The sequence below is a fragment of the Brassica oleracea genome, chromosome C2 (assembly GCF_000695525.1).
Source record: "Brassica oleracea var. oleracea cultivar TO1000 chromosome C2, BOL, whole genome shotgun sequence".
Lineage (NCBI taxonomy): Eukaryota > Viridiplantae > Streptophyta > Magnoliopsida > Brassicales > Brassicaceae > Brassica > Brassica oleracea.
Window position 1 is genome coordinate 13,001,691 of NC_027749.1, and position 19,959 is coordinate 13,021,649.

General features: G+C 29.4%; 3 protein-coding genes across 4 annotated transcripts in view; 1 reads left to right on the forward strand and 2 right to left on the reverse strand.

The window, feature by feature from the left end:
* LOC106327451 (DNA-directed primase/polymerase protein) overlaps positions 1-3,058 on the reverse strand; it is a 30,451-nt gene extending 27,393 nt beyond the window's left edge. Inside the window, exons 1-3 of one of the 2 annotated variants that reach the window (XM_013765603.1) lie at positions 2,983-3,058; positions 2,782-2,874; positions 2,628-2,674 (exon numbers count right to left, since the gene is read on the reverse strand). The gene's annotated coding sequence lies outside the window, so the exon portion shown is untranslated. Of the gene's footprint in view, positions 1-2,627; positions 2,675-2,781; positions 2,939-2,982 lie in introns of those variants that run through there. The other variant, XM_013765604.1, reaches the window with a different exon arrangement.
* A 6,559-nt stretch (positions 3,059-9,617) lies between these two features.
* On the forward strand, positions 9,618-10,438 carry LOC106322992 (uncharacterized protein PAM68-like). The gene has a single exon (XM_013761142.1). The coding sequence runs from the start codon at positions 9,696-9,698 to the stop codon at positions 10,203-10,205; it is 510 nt and encodes a 169-aa protein (XP_013616596.1). The 5' UTR covers positions 9,618-9,695; the 3' UTR covers positions 10,206-10,438.
* Positions 10,439-18,650: 8,212 nt separating this feature from the next.
* Positions 18,651-19,412, reverse strand: LOC106325931. Its single transcript, XM_013763984.1, has 3 exons — positions 19,328-19,412; positions 19,118-19,193; positions 18,651-19,025 (listed from the first exon to the last, which is right to left on the reverse strand). Exons 1-3 carry the CDS (start codon positions 19,337-19,339, stop codon positions 18,760-18,762), a joined length of 354 nt encoding a protein of 117 aa, XP_013619438.1. The 5' UTR covers positions 19,340-19,412; the 3' UTR covers positions 18,651-18,759.
* Between the last annotated feature and the right edge of the window lie 547 nt (positions 19,413-19,959).

Sequence of the window (19,959 nt, forward strand, 5' to 3'; positions counted from 1 at the left end):
ATGTTTAATTAGGCACACATTTAGTAATTTTAAATAAAATAAAGAATCTATACTATTAAAGCAGAATCCTACTCTCAATAGTTTTTGAAGTTATTAACAAGAGAATGCCATTACCTAATTTGGAATTTTTTTAATTACTTCATTTGCTATATTTATAACCTATCATTTCTAAAAAGTTATTGACCCGTAATTAATTCGTTTGCCATATTTATAACTAATAATATTTTTAACCAAAATATTTATAACCAATTTCGTACTATATTTATAACTGACCATATTTATTATATAAGATCTTTATTTAAATAGAAATAAATTCCGCGCTTTGAAAGCGCGGATCAAAATCTAGTTTTAGAGATTTCATTGTTATTGGTTTATGAATTCTTAAAATCTTATTTGAATCATTGGTTATTGGTTTGTGGACTTTTAAATTCTATGGAAATCTTATGTTATTCAAAAAGTTTAGTTTTTATTGACTTTGTAATTCTATTAATTTCTTTTGTTATTGGGACATAAATTCTCTTTAGTTTTACTCATAACACTCAACTTTACAAATATCACGTATAGTCATAGGATTCTCAAAATCTATGTAACAAAAACACAAAAACACAAACACAACAAGATTTTTTTACATTTTTATTGTCAAGTCAAAGATAATTGTAAAAAGAAAACTAAAGATAAAACAAATTATTAAAAATAACAATTTAAAAAAAAATCTTTCATGAAATACAACTATTTGATATTAAAATAAAATCATGAGAAAATTCATAGGTTGATCTTAAAAACTTTAAAACAAAAATCAAACAAGACAAATCAAAATGTCAAAATATTAAAAAATCAAAATTATTATTTAATTTTCAAATAGTTCTATTTTATGAAAGAAGTTTTAAAAAAAAATAAAATAATAGAAAGATAAGTTTGGAAAGAAAAGTATATATGAAAATCTATAATAATCAGTGACAATTTATACAATAATTTGGATAAGAATTCATCAAATCTACTTAACTTTTAAAAATCTATTAATTCTTAGAATTTTCAAACTCCACACAAATTTTATTTCCTAATAGGCCCCCCTTAACTTTTAAAAATCTATTAATTCTTAGAATTTTCAAACTCCACACAAATTCTATTTCCAATAGGCCCCCCTAAATGACTTCCTCCACAAGTCTATTAATTACGGCCAACTACACAATTTATCTTAAATCTCTCACCTAAAATAACTAATCGATTGGAAAAAAAATATTCATCCAAGAATTTCGGTAACAAACATTAATTACAAAATATTATCTTAACCTACATCGTCATTCCTAGCTCTCCTATTATAAATACAGACTTCCTCTCAACCTTTAACCATCCTCTCTATCGAATTCAAACTCACCACACAAAAAAACAGCATATCGATTCCTAAAATCATGGTTAACCATATGCAGATCACCTTCTTGAAAGACATCAAACCGAAAAAGACTGCTTGACGTGTACAAGTCAAAGTTCTCCACTCATGGAGACAATGGAATAAAATTGCCGGTGATTCATTGGAATTAATCCTTTCGGATGCAAATGTAAGTATAGTGTTGTTTATATATTTGCGGTTTTGTTTAATATTTTTATCTATAGTTTAAAGAACATTAAATTTTGACTTGGTTATATTATTTTAGGGTACGAAAATACATGCATCGTGTAAAAAGGCTTACATGGATGAATTGGCTAGCAAGGTTCCTGTTGGAGAGTGGATCAACATTGATAACTTCAGTTTGACTGGTGCTGGACGTACCTATCGAACTACAAAAAATCCTTTGAAAATTAATTTTCTTCACAACACAGACATCTCCGAGTCAACTCTCCGGATTGAGAATAATTTTCTTGATTTGGTTGATTTCGAAACCATACTAAGTGGCTAACCTGATCCGAACATCCTTATTGGTAAGAGTTGGTTCATATATCTTCAGTTATTATAATATTAGTGTAGATTGATAGATAAGCGTCTGCATTGTGGTTTTTGTTTCAGATGTAATTGGACAGGTTTTAGACTTGGGTGATCTTGACACAGTTCATTGTGCTGGAGGAAAACAACGGAAGAAGATGGAGTTTACACTCAGAGACATTAAGTATGAGTTTTATTTAGAAGATTATTTTATTACATTTACCATGTTTTCTTACCCATCTAAAGACTAATTTGTTGTATTATTAGTATGTTTATAAAGTGACCTATAAAGTGACCTAAGTTTGCCTTGCTGCCTTTGGAGAACATATGCTGAGAATGTCCACACAGCTTGCCAAAAATCTGAAGAAGGATTACTTGTATGCCTTCTAAGATTTGCTAAGATTGGTCATTTTAGAGGTATCTATACTATAAAAACTATATCCTTATTGAGAAAAGATTATATGATTTAGATTATATGTTTAAAAGTATTATTTTGATATCTGTGCATATAACATATTCTTAATTTCAATAATAGGGGAAGTCCAAATCTCAAATGCTTATGATTCAATATAGTAGTGCGCCTTGCGCATGGCGAATTGACATCTATTTTTCGCATCGACATCTATTTTTCAGAACAACAAAATAAGAACCAATAGAAGACGAAAATAATTTAAATTACTATACAACAATCGATTTATCTGATTCTTACTTTAATGTTGTGGCAAATCATTCTTCTTCTTCAAAGATATCTTATCACTGAAAATATGAAATAATAATTAGGAAAATAATGGTAATTAATTAAATAATATAACCAGAATATATAGATTTATAGCAAAAAATATAAAATCCTGTAATAAGCTTACATATTTTGTCGGACTTCGTTTTAAAATTTTTTGAACACATCGATAAGCATTAAAATCTGTCTGATGAGTTCGTAGAAGTTATCGGAAACCAACCTGAATATTTTTAGAAAGTTAGATCTCGGTATTTACAAAATAAAAAAAATCAAAAAGTTTAAGTTTCTTCAAGCTGTATGAAGAAGAAATAAGGGAGAGAAGATTAACCTTCATATATCTGAGAGGAACGAGTCGGCGTCGAACTCGAACAAACTATTCATTGATAAGACTTTTTTTAATTTTTTTTCTTTCGATCTTAACAAGACAAGTTTTGTACCTTGCTGTCGGCAGAGAGAAAGTATTAAAAAGGCTTGGGCCGTATGTTAACAAAATTAATTTCTAACACAGATAAACCCCAAATTAATAAGACCAAAAATGTAAACATAATTAAATTGAGACCCACATTAAATTTAAAATAGGAAAAAGCCCAAATACTTAAGAACATAACTTACAAAAATATATGTGAATAAAACATTCTTTTTAAAATCTAACTTTTACTAATGGAACATATGTCTCTGATACTTTTATAAAATAGGAAATTGTAGTTTAGATTTATATTATAGATACTTTTATAAAAAAAATTTAAAAATATTATAATACTTGGTTTTATAATTGGTAGTTTGATTGTTAATATATATACAATTAAATGTAACATAAATCGTTACTATTAACACTATATTTATCCTAGTTTCAAATTGCTATACTATTTTTACACACAAATGAATCTTCAAACAAATTTCGAACAAACTTCAAAAACGCAAACGCGTGATCAAATTTCATAGATATTAATTGTGCTTATGCAAATGACCTATATATTAGTGATATAATCTTCAAAATTATATGATTCAATCCCTAAATTTCATAATTATGAAAATCAAAACAAAATCAAACACGCGCTTTGAAGTGTGGATCAAAATCTAGTAGTATATGTTATTTGTGAGTTGTTTTCAATAGCATATAGCATAAACCCTGAAAATAATGAGTTAATTTTATTTACCTATAATTTTTTTAAATCTTTGTATTTTTAAAATTCTTATTTTGAACTTTAATTTAATGTTAATTTCAAAATCATATATATTAAGTGAAATTATTTATAATGTTTACTTTGGTCAACTTACTTTATTTGATATTGGTTTCTATTATTTTTAACTGAATATTGTTTTGTAAATGTTGACATTTTTGAAAATAAAAATGAAAATAATTATTTGTCATAATATAATTTTTTTTTTGTTTTAAATCCCATGTGGACATCTTCAGTGACTTATAGCTTCAAATTGTTTTATAACATAGCCTAAACTTTTATATAATATAGATTTATGTTAAATTTCCAAATATTTAGTATATGTATATGAATCAATTCCATTTTAATTAATTATTTAGTAGTTTGCTTTTTTTGATATTGAATTATATTTTGCATTCAAACAATAAATTTTGGAAATTTTAACATTTAAAAGAATAGTAAACTAAAATTATGATTTTTATATTTAAATGGTTATTGATAACCCTCTATATTCTCAATGGCTTTTAGCCTCAGTTTCTATATAGTAAATATATTTTTGGGGTTTTAGAAATATGATGTGAACATTCTCAATATTTTATACCTTCAACTTGTACATAGTATATGTTATTTTTGAATATGTTCATTAGCATATAGCCTAAAATAAATTTATTTACTTATAATTTTTTGAAAGTCTTGCATCTTTTAACTTGATTATTATTTTGTAATTATATGTTTATGTTAAATTTCGAAAAATATTTTATAAATTAAGTTAACTTATTTATTTTTTTTTTATTTTTGTTAACTTAACTAATTTGATATTGCTTTCTGTTTTATTTTGAAATAAACAATTTTGAAAAATATTAACGTTTTAAAAATAATAAATTAAAATAATGATGTGTCATATTTTGATTGGTCGTTTAACATCATACGTGAAGCTTTTAATGGCTTATAGCCTCAATTTTTATATAGTATAGATAGCAAAAATTAAGATAATAATTTGTCATAATTTGATTGGTGGTTTAATTCCTATATGGATGCTTCTAATGAGTTATAACCTCAACTTTTATATAGTAGTATATAGACTAAAATTTGAAAATTCTGTCATAATACATTTTTAAATTAGTTATTATTTTGGTAATTTTTTAATGTTATTTTTCAAAATTATGTTATATATTTAGCTAACTTATCTATGATGTTTTTACTTTTGTAAGTTTTCCATTTTTGATACTGGTTTAGTTTTTATTTGGAAATAAATAACTTTCTGAAAATTTTGACATTTTAAAAACTAATAAACTAAAATAATAATTTGTCATAATATGATTGGTTGTTTTAAATCCTACATGAACGCTCTCAATGACTTATAGCCTCAACTTTTATATACCTTTTGATCAGTAAAAGTTTGCTGAGTGAACTGAATTAAAAACTCGTAAGAAGTCACCTTGTAACTTGTTTTGTTGTTGATGACCAAGAAGTTCTTAATCTTATAGACTACACCAGCCTTTAAATCATCTTCATAGCATACTATTCGATTAGCTGGTATGAAGGCGTGGATTGTTGTTCCCTGTAAAAATTTGTGTCAAACAAACAATATGGTGCTTATTAAATTTTAAATCGAGGATGTCTAAATAATTTTTTTTATACCTTTTGATCAGTAAGAAATAACTCGAGACCCATAAGCAAATCACACTTGTTGATGTTACATGCTTCCCAAAAGTGAACCACGCTAGCAATAACTTCATTCTTATTAAAACATTTTCTAAAATCATCGAAAACCAAAGAAGTAGGAGAAACAACCATTGTGTAAATATCTATTTTCTCTTTTCAATATCTATCTCTTTCTCAAAGTAAATCTTGAAAACTTTAGAACTTTAGACAATTATTTATAGTCATCCAATACTTCATATGTTGGAAAGTTTCTTATTTTATGTATTTAGTGAATTTATCTTTTATATGTTTTAGTTTTTGTTATTCAACTCCTTTAACATCAGTTTTCCATTTTTTTTCATTAGTCAATTTTATATTAATATACATAAATTTGCAAATCATGACATTTTAAAAACTAATTATTTTTTATTAGCCTACTTTATTAGATAATATACATTTTTTTATTAACAGGTAATATAGTATTTAAGGATATGTTTTTTAAAATTTTGATATTTAAATATAATAATGATAGAAAATATACATTAAGTATTAACACTTATATTTTCTATTAATATACATCAATTTGGGAATCATGACATTTTAAAAACTAATAATTTTTTATTAGCCTACTTTATTAGATAATATACATTTTTTATTAACAGGTAATATAATATTTAAGGTTATGTTTTAACTTTGAAAATTTTGATTTTTAAATCTTATAATTATATATCGACATTAAATATTAGAACTTATATTTTCTGTTAATATACATTAATTTGGAAATCATGACATTTTAAAAACTAATAATTTTTTATTAGCCTTCTTTATTAGATAATATACATTTTTGGAAATATTAACATTTAATCTGATTTGTCATATTTGTATTGGTGGTTTTATATCCTATATAGACACGTTCTATGGAGTATAGCCTTTTTACTTTTGATTTTTCATTTTATTATAACAATTAACATTTTAAAGCAAGTTATAAAATGTTAATATTTATTTTGTTAGTTTAAGTTATATATGGAATATTAATTTCGTTTTAATTTTTTTTTTGAAATATTAACATTTTAAAAAATTAATAAATTAAGATGATGATTTGTCACAATATGATTGGTGGTTTTAAATCCTATGTGGACGCTTTCAATGGGTTATAGCCTCAACTTTTATATAGTGATGTTACATGCTTTCCAAAAGTGAACCACTCTAGCAAGAACTTCATTCTTATTAAAACATTTTCTAAAATTATCGAAAACCAAAGAAGTAGGAGAAACAACCATTGTGTAAATATCTATTTTCTCTTTTCAATATCTATCTCTTTCTCAAAGTAAATCTTGAAAATTTTTAGAACTTTAGACAATTATTTATAGTCATCCAATACTTCATATATTGGAAAGTTTCTTATTTTATGTATTTAGTGAATTTACCTTTTAGATGTTTTAGTTTTTGTTATTCAACTCCTTTATCATCAGTTTTCCATTTTTTTCATTAGTCTATTTTATGTTAATATACATAAATTTGCAAATTATGACATTTTAAAAACTAATTATTTTTTATTAGCCTACTTTATTAGATAATATACGTTTTTTATTAACAGGTAATATAGTTTTAAGGATATGTTTTGACTTTTAAATTTTTTATTTTTAAATATAATAATTATATATCGCCATTAAGTATTAACACTTATATTTTCTGTTAATATACATCAATTTGGAAATCATGAAATTTTAAAAACTAATAATTTTTTACTAGCCTACTTTATTAGATAATATACATCTTTTATTAATTGGTAATATAGTATTTAAGGCTATGTTTTGACTTTTAAAATTTTTATTTTTAAATATAAAAATTATATATCGACATTAAGTATTACAACTTATATTTTCTGTTAATATACATTAATTTGGAAATCATGACATTTTAAAAACTAATAATTTTTTTAGTTAGCCTACTGTATTAGATAATATACATTGTTTGGAAATATTAACATTTAATCTGATTTGTCATTTTTTTTTGGTGGTTTTAAATCATATATTGACGCGTCCGACGGATTATAGCCTTTTTTACTTTTGATTTTTCATTTTATTATAACAATTGACATTTTAAAGCAAGTTGTAAAATGTTAATATTTATTTTTTTAGTTTAAATTAAAGATGGATTATTAATTTCGTTTTAAATACAATTTTGGAAATTTTGACATTTTAAAAAGTAATAAACTAAAATGCTGATTTGTCATTATACTATTAGTCGTTTAAAATCCTATGTGGATGCTCTCAATGTCTTATAGTTTCAACTTTTATATAGTATAGATTTTAAATTTCATTAATGCCATTTTAGTATTTTCGTTTTGGATCTATAACTACAAATACAACTCAAATAAATCATGGGTTTAGATCGTAATAATTATGATTATTCATTAACTAAATACACATATTTAAAAACTCATTTGTTTCATTTGAAAAAACATTTTATATACATAAAATAAATTTAATATTAACTATAGGCCATAAAATCAAACTTTTAGTGGTGATACTATACCATAAACATACAATACATTAGAATTATATATTTTTGAAATTATTTATTCACAAACGATACTTTTAATATACACAAATCAGTAGGAAAACAGATTTAACCACATGTGTTTATTCTTTAAAACATATTTACTCAAAATTACAATATAACAACGTACTACAACAGTATGATTATAGTCCATCGGGATTGTATAAAATTTGACCAAGCGGTATATCATTTTCCAACCGGATAATAGCGGGTTTTTGGGTTTTTACTGGGTCTATTGAATTTTTAATTAACGAAATTTTCATTAAATTCAAACCAAATTATATACAAGGCGCCATGTCTACCAATTTTAAATTATTTATTTCTAATAAAAAGTTATAAATTCGTGCGAATTTTATCAAAATAGTCAACAAAAAAAGAAACTCGCGCTTTGAAAAAACGGATAAAAAATAGGTATAGCTTCTAAATTGAATATGGATTAAAAATAATTTAGTTTGATGGTTAGAACTAAGATACGAATATATGACGAGAGAAAATCATTTTCAATTTAAAACTGACAATTCATAATGTTATTACATTTTAATAATGAAAACACATTGGTCTACAATATAGAATATCTATATTATTAAATCACACATATCATCTTTAAATCTATTCCGAACAAATACCACACTTTGAAAGAAAAAAATTGATAAAACATTAAAACTCAATTTCTAAGATCCAAATAAAAAAATAATGGTAATCTTGAAATAAAATTTGGATCAATAAGTGAAAAACAAATATGTGATTTCTAAACACGGATCAAAATCTACTAATTAATAATAAAACAGTAGCTATAACAACAATATGCTACAAAAGTGATATACTTTCATTAATCTACTTATTTTAATTGATTGGTAGAAAATACAATTATTATATAATATATGGTATATGTATTTATGCATTATATATTTATATTTTTAACAACCTTTACTAAAAACATATCATATTTAATTATATTTATTAAATTATATTTTCATCTTACATTATTATTTTTGATACAATTTTTAACTAATTATATACCTCAGTTTTAATAATAATTTTATTATTTCTAATATCAAAAATATCTGATATTATAAAATGAATCAATTATATATAACTACTTATTACTTTTAAAATTTAATCAAACCATTAAAAAGGTTAAAGGTCCGCCCATAATCATTAAAAATTAATCTTTGATTTGGACTCATGAAGGAAATTTTGAAAAGAAACCTTAGTTTCGAAGACTTAAATGAAGAACTTATGTTCTAAGTTGCTCAACAGCTCCCCTCCGAAACATCTCTAAGGTAGGCAATTATTTTCTAATTGTTTTTTCTTATGGTTTTTGTGATTCTACTATGGATTGCTAATGGAGATCTGCTATGGATTGCTAATGAAGTGTAGAAAGATGAATTTTAAAAACTTCAGAACATTCATTTTCATATTTTTGAACTTCATAATTCGAAAAAATATTCCAACGAATTCTCTTTTTTGTTTTCTGGGAATTATTTTCTTGGAAAGAAGGATAAACCGTAGGAAATGTGTGTCTGTGGTGTGGCTAAGAAAATAATATCTTAAAGATACAAACAAAACTTGCCACCTTATCTGCATGTATTACAAGGCGAATAATAAAATGCACAAATGAATACTAAAAAGAAATAAAACTTTAGAAGTAGAAGAAGAAGAAAGAAGCAAGAAGATGAGAGCTCTCTTGTGCTCACACCACTCACCACCATTATCATTTCTCTCAAGAACAATTTTCAAAAGCAAACCTCAAGATCCAAAAACCCTAATCTCTAGCAACAACAGGATCAGATGTGAATCTAGGCTCCACGCTAGCCCTAAGGGGTTTCAGCCTTCTAAAAACTCTGAAAAGCCTGGTAAGTCAAACCCCGACCCGGAAGACGACCCGCCGATACCTCAAGAAGTGTTCGGGAGGATGATGGGGAGGATCGTGGTGTCTGTGGGGACACCACTGGGCTTGGGAGTGGCAGTATTGAAACTACTTGATATTTTGAAGGATAAAAACGTCTGGGACGTGCCTTTGTGGGTTCCATTTTTGACCACGCTCGTGACCTTTGGTGCGTCTGCTCTTGGGATCGCATATGGGAGCTTGTCCACAAACCTAGATCCGACCAAGACTAACTCTCTTTTCGGACTCGAAGAGGCAAAGGAGAACTGGGTAGAGATGTGGAAAGAAGATCAGTAATGTTGATGTTTTTGCCTCTTGGCACTTGTGAGTACATAAATTAATCTGTATCCGTCAGTTTTTGTTTGATATTTTGTTCAGCTTATAATCAAATCTAGATTCTTAGAGTATCCTCGATTCTGGATGTCTTATCCAACACGATGGTGATTTAGGAGGATGGCAAATGATATTGATAGTCATAATCCGAATGGTACAAACTCCAAAGTAGGAACATTTGAATCCGGATTTCAGTTTTGATTGGGGTTATTCAGTTTTCCAGAATTTTGGTTACAGGTAATATGAATCGGTTTGGTATGATGTAAATCGGTTTTGGATAGGATTCAGATTTTAATAATATACATATTCTTAGTAAGTTTAGGCTAGTTTTCAGTCTTTTTGAATATGATTTTAGTTTTTTTTGGGTATGTCAAATAATTCAGGTTGATTTGGTTCATACCGGTTTGGTTTGATTTTTTTTCGGCGGTTTGGTTGTTCAAATTTGGAAACTACTCTTTCTTTCTTTTTTCGAAACTAAACTTATTCTCATATAATAAATAACTAGAGTTTGACCCGGACGTTCTAAATTGTTTAGTGATATTTTTAAAACATATATGTTATTTAGATATTTAATATTTTTAGGTTCCTACAAACTTACCCGGATACGGAAGAATCCAACTTGAACTTTGTTCAAAAATTAATACCCGAACATAATTTAACTTTAAATCCAAAAACTTGATATCCATAAAAACCGATATATATCTGAACGAATACATGAATGACCATGTCTAAATGATTTAGTAAACAAATAAAAATAATTTTGTTAACCGGTTTGACTTCTTGTCACTAATAGAATAATTTCATTTAGACACATGAAATTATTATGGTTAATGCGTAAAATAAATGACATCGAATTATAATGATAAATAAAATTAATGAAGTAATTTGGAAAAGTAAAAACAAAGCGTAAAAAACGTTAGTATACGATATTGTGCTTGTTCCGCAGTGTAGGTGTAAATGTTTATTTATTAGAAAAGTACCATATACGATATTTTACCATATTATCCATGAAGCTGTGCTTGATTGATTCTCTATTTTAGAAAAGTATGATTTCTAATGAGACAAACATTCATATATATTATTTACTTTAACCTCTCTCTAAACTTGCTCCCTCTTCTCTCTAAATCTCCTTAAGACAAGCTCTGTTTTCCTGCTGACGTTTGTGGGCTTCAACAACCACACGACATCAGTCGGGTTGTTTCATTGCTTTATGATTTCTACTTTCACTAGTTTGTGAAGTTTTTATTTGGTTTAAGCTTGGATTCTCAGTTGCAAATTTTGATTCAAATGATTGGTTCTCAAGGCTTTGGTTGGCTTTTGGCATGTGTGTACTTGCATGCATGTGGGTGTAACAAAAAATAGATTAGGATGTGAGAGTGAGTAAAGGAGAAACAGAATATGAGAATAAATGGACATTGAGGAACAGAGTAAACAGAGAGAGCATGAGAGTAAAGAGTAATCAAGAGGAAAGAGAATGGTGAAGAAGAAAGGGGAATTCCCCACTTTCAGCTTACATTGAAATTGATTACAATGAGGTCTAGGGATGTGAGAATTTGAATTGAAGGGCTGAGATTCTTTCTCTTTCCAAATGTTGGATAATAGAGTGCATCTTTTCCCAACAGCTCTATTTCAAACTCTCTTTGCCTCTAACTTCTATCTTGACTTTTGGAGGTTCCAAACAGTCATATTAGGTCTTCCCCACGTGCTCAAGACTTCTCCAATCAATTTGCCCAACACAAGAATGTACAGACAAAATCTGTGGATAGGTTGCCGTGGATGGGTTTCTGTGAATGAATTCCGTGGATGAATTCTCGTGGATAGGCTGGCTTGGATCATGCAATGACTCTTTTCCTTTGGACATGTTTTCTTCATTCTAACAACTAACTCATTGCTTCTTCCTTCTTCATTCCAACACTCCCCCTCAAACTTGACCATAGGAGATCCTTGGAAAAGCTTGGAACCTTGAAGAAGCTCCCTCATTAAAAACCTTAGCAAGAAAACCTTTTGTGAGAAAACTTGCTAAGGGAAAAAGGGTAGAGTTCAACAAGGCATAGGGATTGGCCAGTGAGCCTAAGGAACTTCAGATAACTCATGGTGGAGTCCTTAGACTCTGGATCATAGTCTAACTTGTGCTGCAAGTATGAACTCCACAACTTGCACACACCAACATCTCCGACTCTTCTTTAGGCCGGTTGTGTCTCCCCCTCTCTTCTGACTACTCGCCATCTTCAAAGGGGTTTATGGACCACCAGCTTCTACTACAGGGAGCTCCAAGTACTTTGAAATCTCTATTGTAGCCTCACTTGAAGCTTCATCAATCAGGCACAAGCACACATGCTATGGGCTGAATCATAGCTTCCCAACTGAAGGTAACTGTTCTAACTCCATGTAAAAGATGATCCAAAGCTCCCCAACTAGAATATAACTATTCTAACTCATGCCTTGGGCTGATCCATAGCTTCCCCACTGAAGGTAACTGTTCTAACTCCATGTAGAAGCTGATCCATAGCTTCCCAACCAGAAAGTAACTGTTCTAACACCAAGTTGTTGTTGTCCTTGTTGAATTCTTCTTGCAATGGCTTTGGAGGTAACTGAGGCAATGGACGACTTGGACCTTTAGGATAGCTCACCATTACCCCTCCTCAAGCTTGATCCAAAAACAAATGAGTGAAGGACCAAGCTTGGAAGTGAGCAACACTGAGTCTTGAAACCAGGAGCACATCACCCCTACAGCTACACTTAAGTCAATTAGTTCCTCCTTTGATCTCTTCCTCACTGCCCCTCGTGTGTCTTTTGAACCAGGAGCTCAACAACCAAATGGTCTGCGCTTAATTCAACCGGTTCTTGCAATGCATGTGGAGCTCCAGCTTGGTGTGTGTGTGTGACTGATGACACACTGGCCTGCCTCTCCATCAATACTCCTTCCTGAAGTATCTTCAAAGCCCAGCCATATTTTATTTCAGCCCCCACTTATTACCACCTGTTCTCCTCACCAACAATCTCTCCATGGTCAGGAATATACATCATATGTAGGCTCTGGATCAAACAGGAATATACATCATGTATAGGCTCTGAACGGCATGGGCAAAGTCTTCTTCTTTGTCTTGATTTGATGATGGACAGAGACAACACTTGTGCACCTGAAACATCACTCAAACTCCAACAAGAATCAGACCCTACACACACTAGGATCAGATATTGATAAGTCACCAATTCTGATCCCAATGGTTAAGAAAAATGCAATGGACATAATCTAAACAACTCATTCAGTTCAAATCCATGCAGCCAACTCACTAAATGTTCAAGTATGATAACTCATCAATACAAGATATTTAGGCTATTTTAATCAATTAAACAATGATATGCTCAAATGACAAAATCAAAGACTAGACAACTCATCTAATCACCTTAAACAACTCATGAATGCAATTACAAGAGTAGACAACTCATATATTACCCTAATACACATTCAAGCATGACATATATCTTCAATTCATAACACAACACTCTTAAGCATCCTAAGATGGAAATTAGGTTCAACAACTCTAGCAATTTAGACAGCTCTTAGGACACTTTAATACACACTTCAACACAACACAACCATAACCATTATCCCAAGTTCATATCAAGAAGGAGAGGTTTAACTTACAACCAAGGAACCTGAGCAGGTTCCTTGAACCTCCAATACACATGGATCAAGACAATTTGTTGGATCTGAGATGTTGAGTTGAACTCCAACTCCTTCTCTTTAAGTACATGACCTCCTTCTTGTATCCATCACACCAAAGACTCCTCCTTTCTTTATGTTTGAGAGGCGCCACCTTCTTGGAAGCTCTCTTCATATTTGACAAGAGAAGGGAGATTGGACAACTTTGAAGAATTATGGACCACTGGATAAAAGAGTGTGCCCAAGAATCTTCAAAGAGAATGAGTTGTAGACTGGACTGGCTGAGCTTGCTGAAGGGTTCTTGAGGTTCAGAGACTTGTGAGCTGGTTGTGGGTTCTTCCTTCTTGGAAAACCTTTGGACCGCTGGACAAAAGGTTGTACCAAGCTCAAATGAAGATGAACTGAGAATGAAATAGATTTGCGGAAGCTTTTGTGAGGTTCAAGAGCTTAAAACTCTTATACCATGTAAGAAAAGATAGATTAGGATGTGAGAGTGAGTAAAGGAGAAACAGAGTATAAAAGTAAATGGACAGTGAGAAACATAGTAAACAGAGAGAGTATGAGAGTAAAGAGTAATCAAGAGAAAAGAGAATGGTGAAGAAAAAAGGGGAACTCCTCACTTTCAGTTTCCATTGCAATTGATTACAATGAGGTCTATTTATAACCACTACACATATTAAACAAATGAGAGAAAGAAGACAAAGAAAAGATATATCTGGATTCAAAATGAATGGTTGGGATGTGAGAATTTGAATTGAAGGGCTGAGATTCTTTCTCTCTCCAAATGTTGGATAATAGAATGCATCTTTTTCCAACAACTCTATTTCAAACTCTCTTTGCCTCAAACTTCTATCTTGACTTTTGGAGGTTCCAAACAGTTATATTAGGCCTTTCTCACGTGCTCAAGACTTCTCCAATCAATTTGCCCAACACAAGAAAATCTATAAATAGGTTGCCGTGGATGGGTTTCTGTGAATGAATTCCGTGGATGAATTCTCATGGATAGGGTGGCTTAGATCATGCAATGACTCTTTTTCTTTGGCCATGTTTTCTTCGTTCCAACAACTAACTCATTGCTTCTTCCTTCTTTGTTCCAACAGTGGTGGTCCTTCTGAATCTCGGCAGTGATCGGTTTCTCCGGTGACGTTGGTGCTGGATTTGTGGTCGTCTTCTTTGAGGTCTACTTTTCTGTGGGTTATTTGTTATGCCTTTTGTGGCGAAGCTTATGGGTGTAGACCACACCGAGTTTCCCCGCCGAAACAGAAAAACCGAGTTTTCCCGCCGAAACCGAAAAACGAGTTTTCCCGCCAAAACCGCAAAACCGAGTTTTTTCGCCAAAATAAAAAAACCAAGTTTTCCCGCCAAAATCAAAATCGAGTTTTCCCGCCGAAATCGCAAAACATAGTTTTCCCGCCAAAAAACGCAAAACCGAGTTTTCCCGTCAAAACCGCAAAACCGAGTTTTTTCGCCAAAAACCGCAAAACCGAATTTTCCCGCCAAAATCAAAATCGAGTTATCCCGCCAAAACCGCAAAACCGAGTTTTCCCGCCAAAACTGAAAAACCGAGTTTTTTTTGCCAAAACCGCAAAACCGAGTTTTCCCGCCAAAACCGCAAAACCGAGTTTTCCTGCCAAAACCGCAAAACCGAGTTTTCCCGCCAAAAACCGCAAAACCGAGTTTTCCCGCCGAAACCGCAAAACCGAGTTTTTCCGCCGAAACCGCAAAACCGAGTTTTCCCGCCGAAACCAAAAAACCGAGTTTTCTTGCCGAAACCAAAAAAACCAAGTTTTCCCGCCAAAACCGAAAAACTGAGTTTTCCCGCCAAAACCGCAAAACTGAGTTTTCCCGTCAAAATCAAAATCGAGTTTTTCCGACCAAAAACCGCAAAAAGAAAAAATTTCGCTAAAACCACAAAAACAATTTTTCTATAAAATTGCAAGATCTTGTTTTTATATTAAAGCTCACATTAATGATATTATTATTTTACATGATCTTCAGAGTAAATAAGATAATACTTTTGGTACCCACGGGTAAACCCATACCATATTGAGTTATTTTTTTGGTTTGGATTTCAATCTTGCTGGTTGGGTATAAACTGGGTTGGGTTATTTGTGGGTTGGGCTATTTGTGGGTTGGGCTGGGATGGGTTATTTTACCCTATGTTAACATCCTTGACTCTGCATGCAACGGGTTGGTTGCGGTGATTCCCGCTGGAGCTTCGACTCTTTACTCTTCGAGTCGTTATGGTCAAATTAGTGTCGTCTCACCTCGTCTTCAACGAATAGTTCCAAGCGGGTAAATCTCGTGGCTCCTTTGAAGTTTTGGAGCGCAATATAATGAATTGTGTTGGACTTCATCAATAATTTCAACTTTACGCTCAATTAAATCATGCCCTTCCCGCTTGTTTATCTTCGTTTGTCCACGGTCTTAGTTTGTTAAATCAAATCTGTTTTTTTGTGTGTAATCTTAAGCTTTTGTTTAAAATGTTATTTTTGTTGTGTATGTTTTGTCTCCCTTCTTTAGAAAAACTGGGTTTCCTGCTGGTTATGTATTCCTCAGAAGCATCTCACTTTGTATCCTCCCTTGTTGGTAAATAAATTCTAATGGGTTTAAAAAAAAGGAGATAAACATTCACTCCACTACTTGCAAGGTTAGACAAACATGAGTAGTTCAAGTTGAGAATGTCGTGGTTATTAATGAAAATGACACCGAAATTATAAGATGGTAACATGTTTCTCCAAGAGTTTACACCACAAGTTACCAGGAGGCGATACTAAACAGTGTATTCTTATTTTAATGTGTTATACAAATAGTTATGAAAAGGAATTTTATTTAGTTTTATACGTTGAAAAGTTTTTTTTCTGTGTTTAAAGGTATTACTAATCATTAATAGCCGGTCATGAGAACTTTTTTAACAAGTTTAGATGGTGTAATTTTCAGAAAAAGGGAAATTATTTTTTTTAGGCTAATTTTACAAATTTTTCTTAAGACTAATTTTCGTTTAGTAATTTTTTTTAGTTGTGAAAGAAGACTTTCGACCTTGACTCTTTCTCGATTTCTTCATTGCTAAATTATCTCATTCGCATAGTTCACAAATGTTTACGTTTTCTCTACAATCGAATAGACTACGTAAAACCCAACATGGCCTAATGATAATGTAAAATGTTTGATTTTCTTTGTTGAGAATAACCTCTTTTCGTACATAATGCTTTTTTAAATCATATTTTTTGAAAATTAAAGATTACTAGATCTGTTGCGCCGATTTTTGTTTTCATTTATTTTTATATAAACATTTTGTTTTCAATTCTAAATTGGTATATATTATAATATATATGTGTCTATTAATTTTTAAAAAATAATAAGTTTACGGTATATTTTTTTAATTGAATAGATTGTTTTAAACTTTCACATGTATTTGTATCTTCTTCTATATGTATATTTTTGGATTATTGTTTCATTATTAAAATCGTAACTGTATATATAAAGATTAGTAAATATTGTTTTATTGTCATATTTAAAAATAGTGTAACATTTCACAAATTTAGAAAGTTTTAAAAAAATTAAACTTTCGTTTCATAGATTTATATTATCGAGTAAATAATTAAACTTTTAGTTTTTGTTTAATTTTTAAAATAAACTATATAGTTTAAAAAATTTTCTCATTGGTTTAAGGTAGTAAAGATTAATTATTGTTAGATAATATGATTTTTGTTATTTAAAAAAAAACTTTATAATTTTAAAAGTTAACATCGACAAATATTTAAATAATTAACATACGGATGTATACTATTACAACATTAAATTATATCTATTGAATTTATACTATTTATAAATCCAATGGATCATGTATTATTTAAATCCAATTATTGATATCCCAATAAAAATTTCTGGTATGCCCAAAATTTAAATGAAAAGATTAGAGATTAAATGTAACATGACTTTGTAGGAATATGTCCATTAGGTCCATTTTTAAAAAAAATCACACATGAATCAAGGTTGTGACTTCTTTTTTAATATACAAAAGAAAATATTTATAATTTTAAAAGTTAAAATCGACAATGAATCATCTATTATTTAAATCTAATTATTGATAGCCTAATAAAAATTTCTGTTAGGCCAAAAATTTAATTGATAAGATTAGAGATTAAATGTAACATGACTTTCTAGAAATATGTCCATTAGGTCTATTTAAAAAAAAATCACATATAAATCAAGGTTGTGACTTCTGTTTTAATATATAAGATGGGTTTAAGACCTACAATTTGTTTATCATAAAAAAAAACACAATTTGAAACCAACATAATGTATTTTTTTTTGGGGTCAAATGTGTATATATATATTACATGGAATTTGCATAATCCAAATAAACGGATTCAACCAAATTCTCGGAACATATTGATTTAGTAATATATAGTACTTTGCGGTGAAGAAGATTAGAAGTAAAGATTATTTAGCATTAGAGAAAAGTCAACGTGAATGAAACCTCGTGAGAAAAATGATGAGTAGATGATTTTTTTTTACTACTATTCTATTATTCACAGTTGAGATAGTTTGAGAATTAAAATGAAATAGAACAACAGGCATAACAAAATTTTTATAGAACAAGCAAGAAAGTAGGTCTAGCTAGAAAATCAGAAATTGCAGATGATTTAGAGTATAAAGCTAACAAAGCATATACAGCATAAATTTACCATACACCAATTGTGTTTTTCTCTTCAAAATAAACTCATACGAGAAATGTATATTACATTAACTCAAATAATATGCTTTCATCAAAAAGTTGTTACATTGCTAATATATATTATGTTATCTGAAAGAAATCTAGGAAAATTACATAACTGCACGTATTAATTATTTGGTTGCTTCACCACAATTACAATAACAGTATGTTGGATAGTATGAATGGTATGGGTACGGGTAGTTAATCGAAAATGGATAAGCAACAAAATCATCCGGTTTCTTCGGTTCAGGCTTTTTCTCAGGCGGTTTAACAACTTCAACTGTAACAAGCTCTGCACTACATATCTTCCTTAGCTTCTTCACGATTCTCGGCACATCAACTTCACCAACTACCGTCATTTTACCGGTTTTGTCATCCATTTCTATCGAAGTAACCCCTAAAAATGTAACAAATTATGAAAATATTAATTTTGCCACCTTATTAAAATTAGTGATCATATTGTATATTTTGAAATTTTATAAAAAATACCTGAAAACCTAGAAACGGCTACCCACGCTTTCTTCCTGATTCCTTCTTCATGAACACTTAATTGTAACACAGATTTCTGTCATTTAAGAGCATAAATATGACTGATTAGTTTCTATATATATAACGTTTAATCAACCATCTGTTTATTATATATAATCATTTCAAGAGCGAATGTGTATATATATATATATATATGAAAAAGGGGTGTACCTGCGCGGTCATGGCCAAGAAAAATATAGAGAAGCTTCAGAAATTTCTGATATAATTTTTAAACAGAGAAGAGATGATTTCTGACTATTGCAAGTCGTATAAGATACACATATATATATATAGGGCAATTCTCCTAAATGGACAATTTTCAAGTTTTGGTCACAAAAATAGACCACAATGAGGAAAATGACCAAAGTGTTTCATTTAATAGGTAAAATGACACTAATACACCAGATAAAAAAAATTAAAAAAAATTAAAAAATAATTTTTTTTATAGTTTTAGATTATATGTTTTCAAATTCGAACTTTTTTATAATTTTTTTTTTGAATTTTTTTTTTGAAAATTTTTTATTTTATTTTTCAAATTTTCTTTTTGTAATTCGAAAATAGTTTTTGAAACTATTTTTAAAATTTATTTTTTATTTTATAAAAATTTAAACCTCAATCCCAAATTCTCACCCGTTAACTCTAAACCATAAGATTTGGATTAGTTAACCCTAGAGGTATATATATGTATATTTACCTTTTTAATGAAACATTTTGGTCATTTTCTTCTTTGTAGTCTATTTTTGTGACCAAATTTTTTTATTGTTATCCTAGGGTATTTCTCATATATATATATATATATGTAT

What these genes read in the sequence shown, in the direction of transcription:
- LOC106322992 (XM_013761142.1), top strand. Translation starts at nt 9,696, where the DNA reads ATGAGAGCTCTCTTGTGCTCACACCACTCACCACCATTATCATTTCTC.
- LOC106325931 (XM_013763984.1), bottom strand. An exon ending in AGCCGTTTCTAGGTTTTCAG is followed by an intron (nt 19,026 to 19,117) that starts GTATTTTTTATA and finishes TTACATTTTTAG; the next exon opens with GGGTTACTTCGATAGAAATG.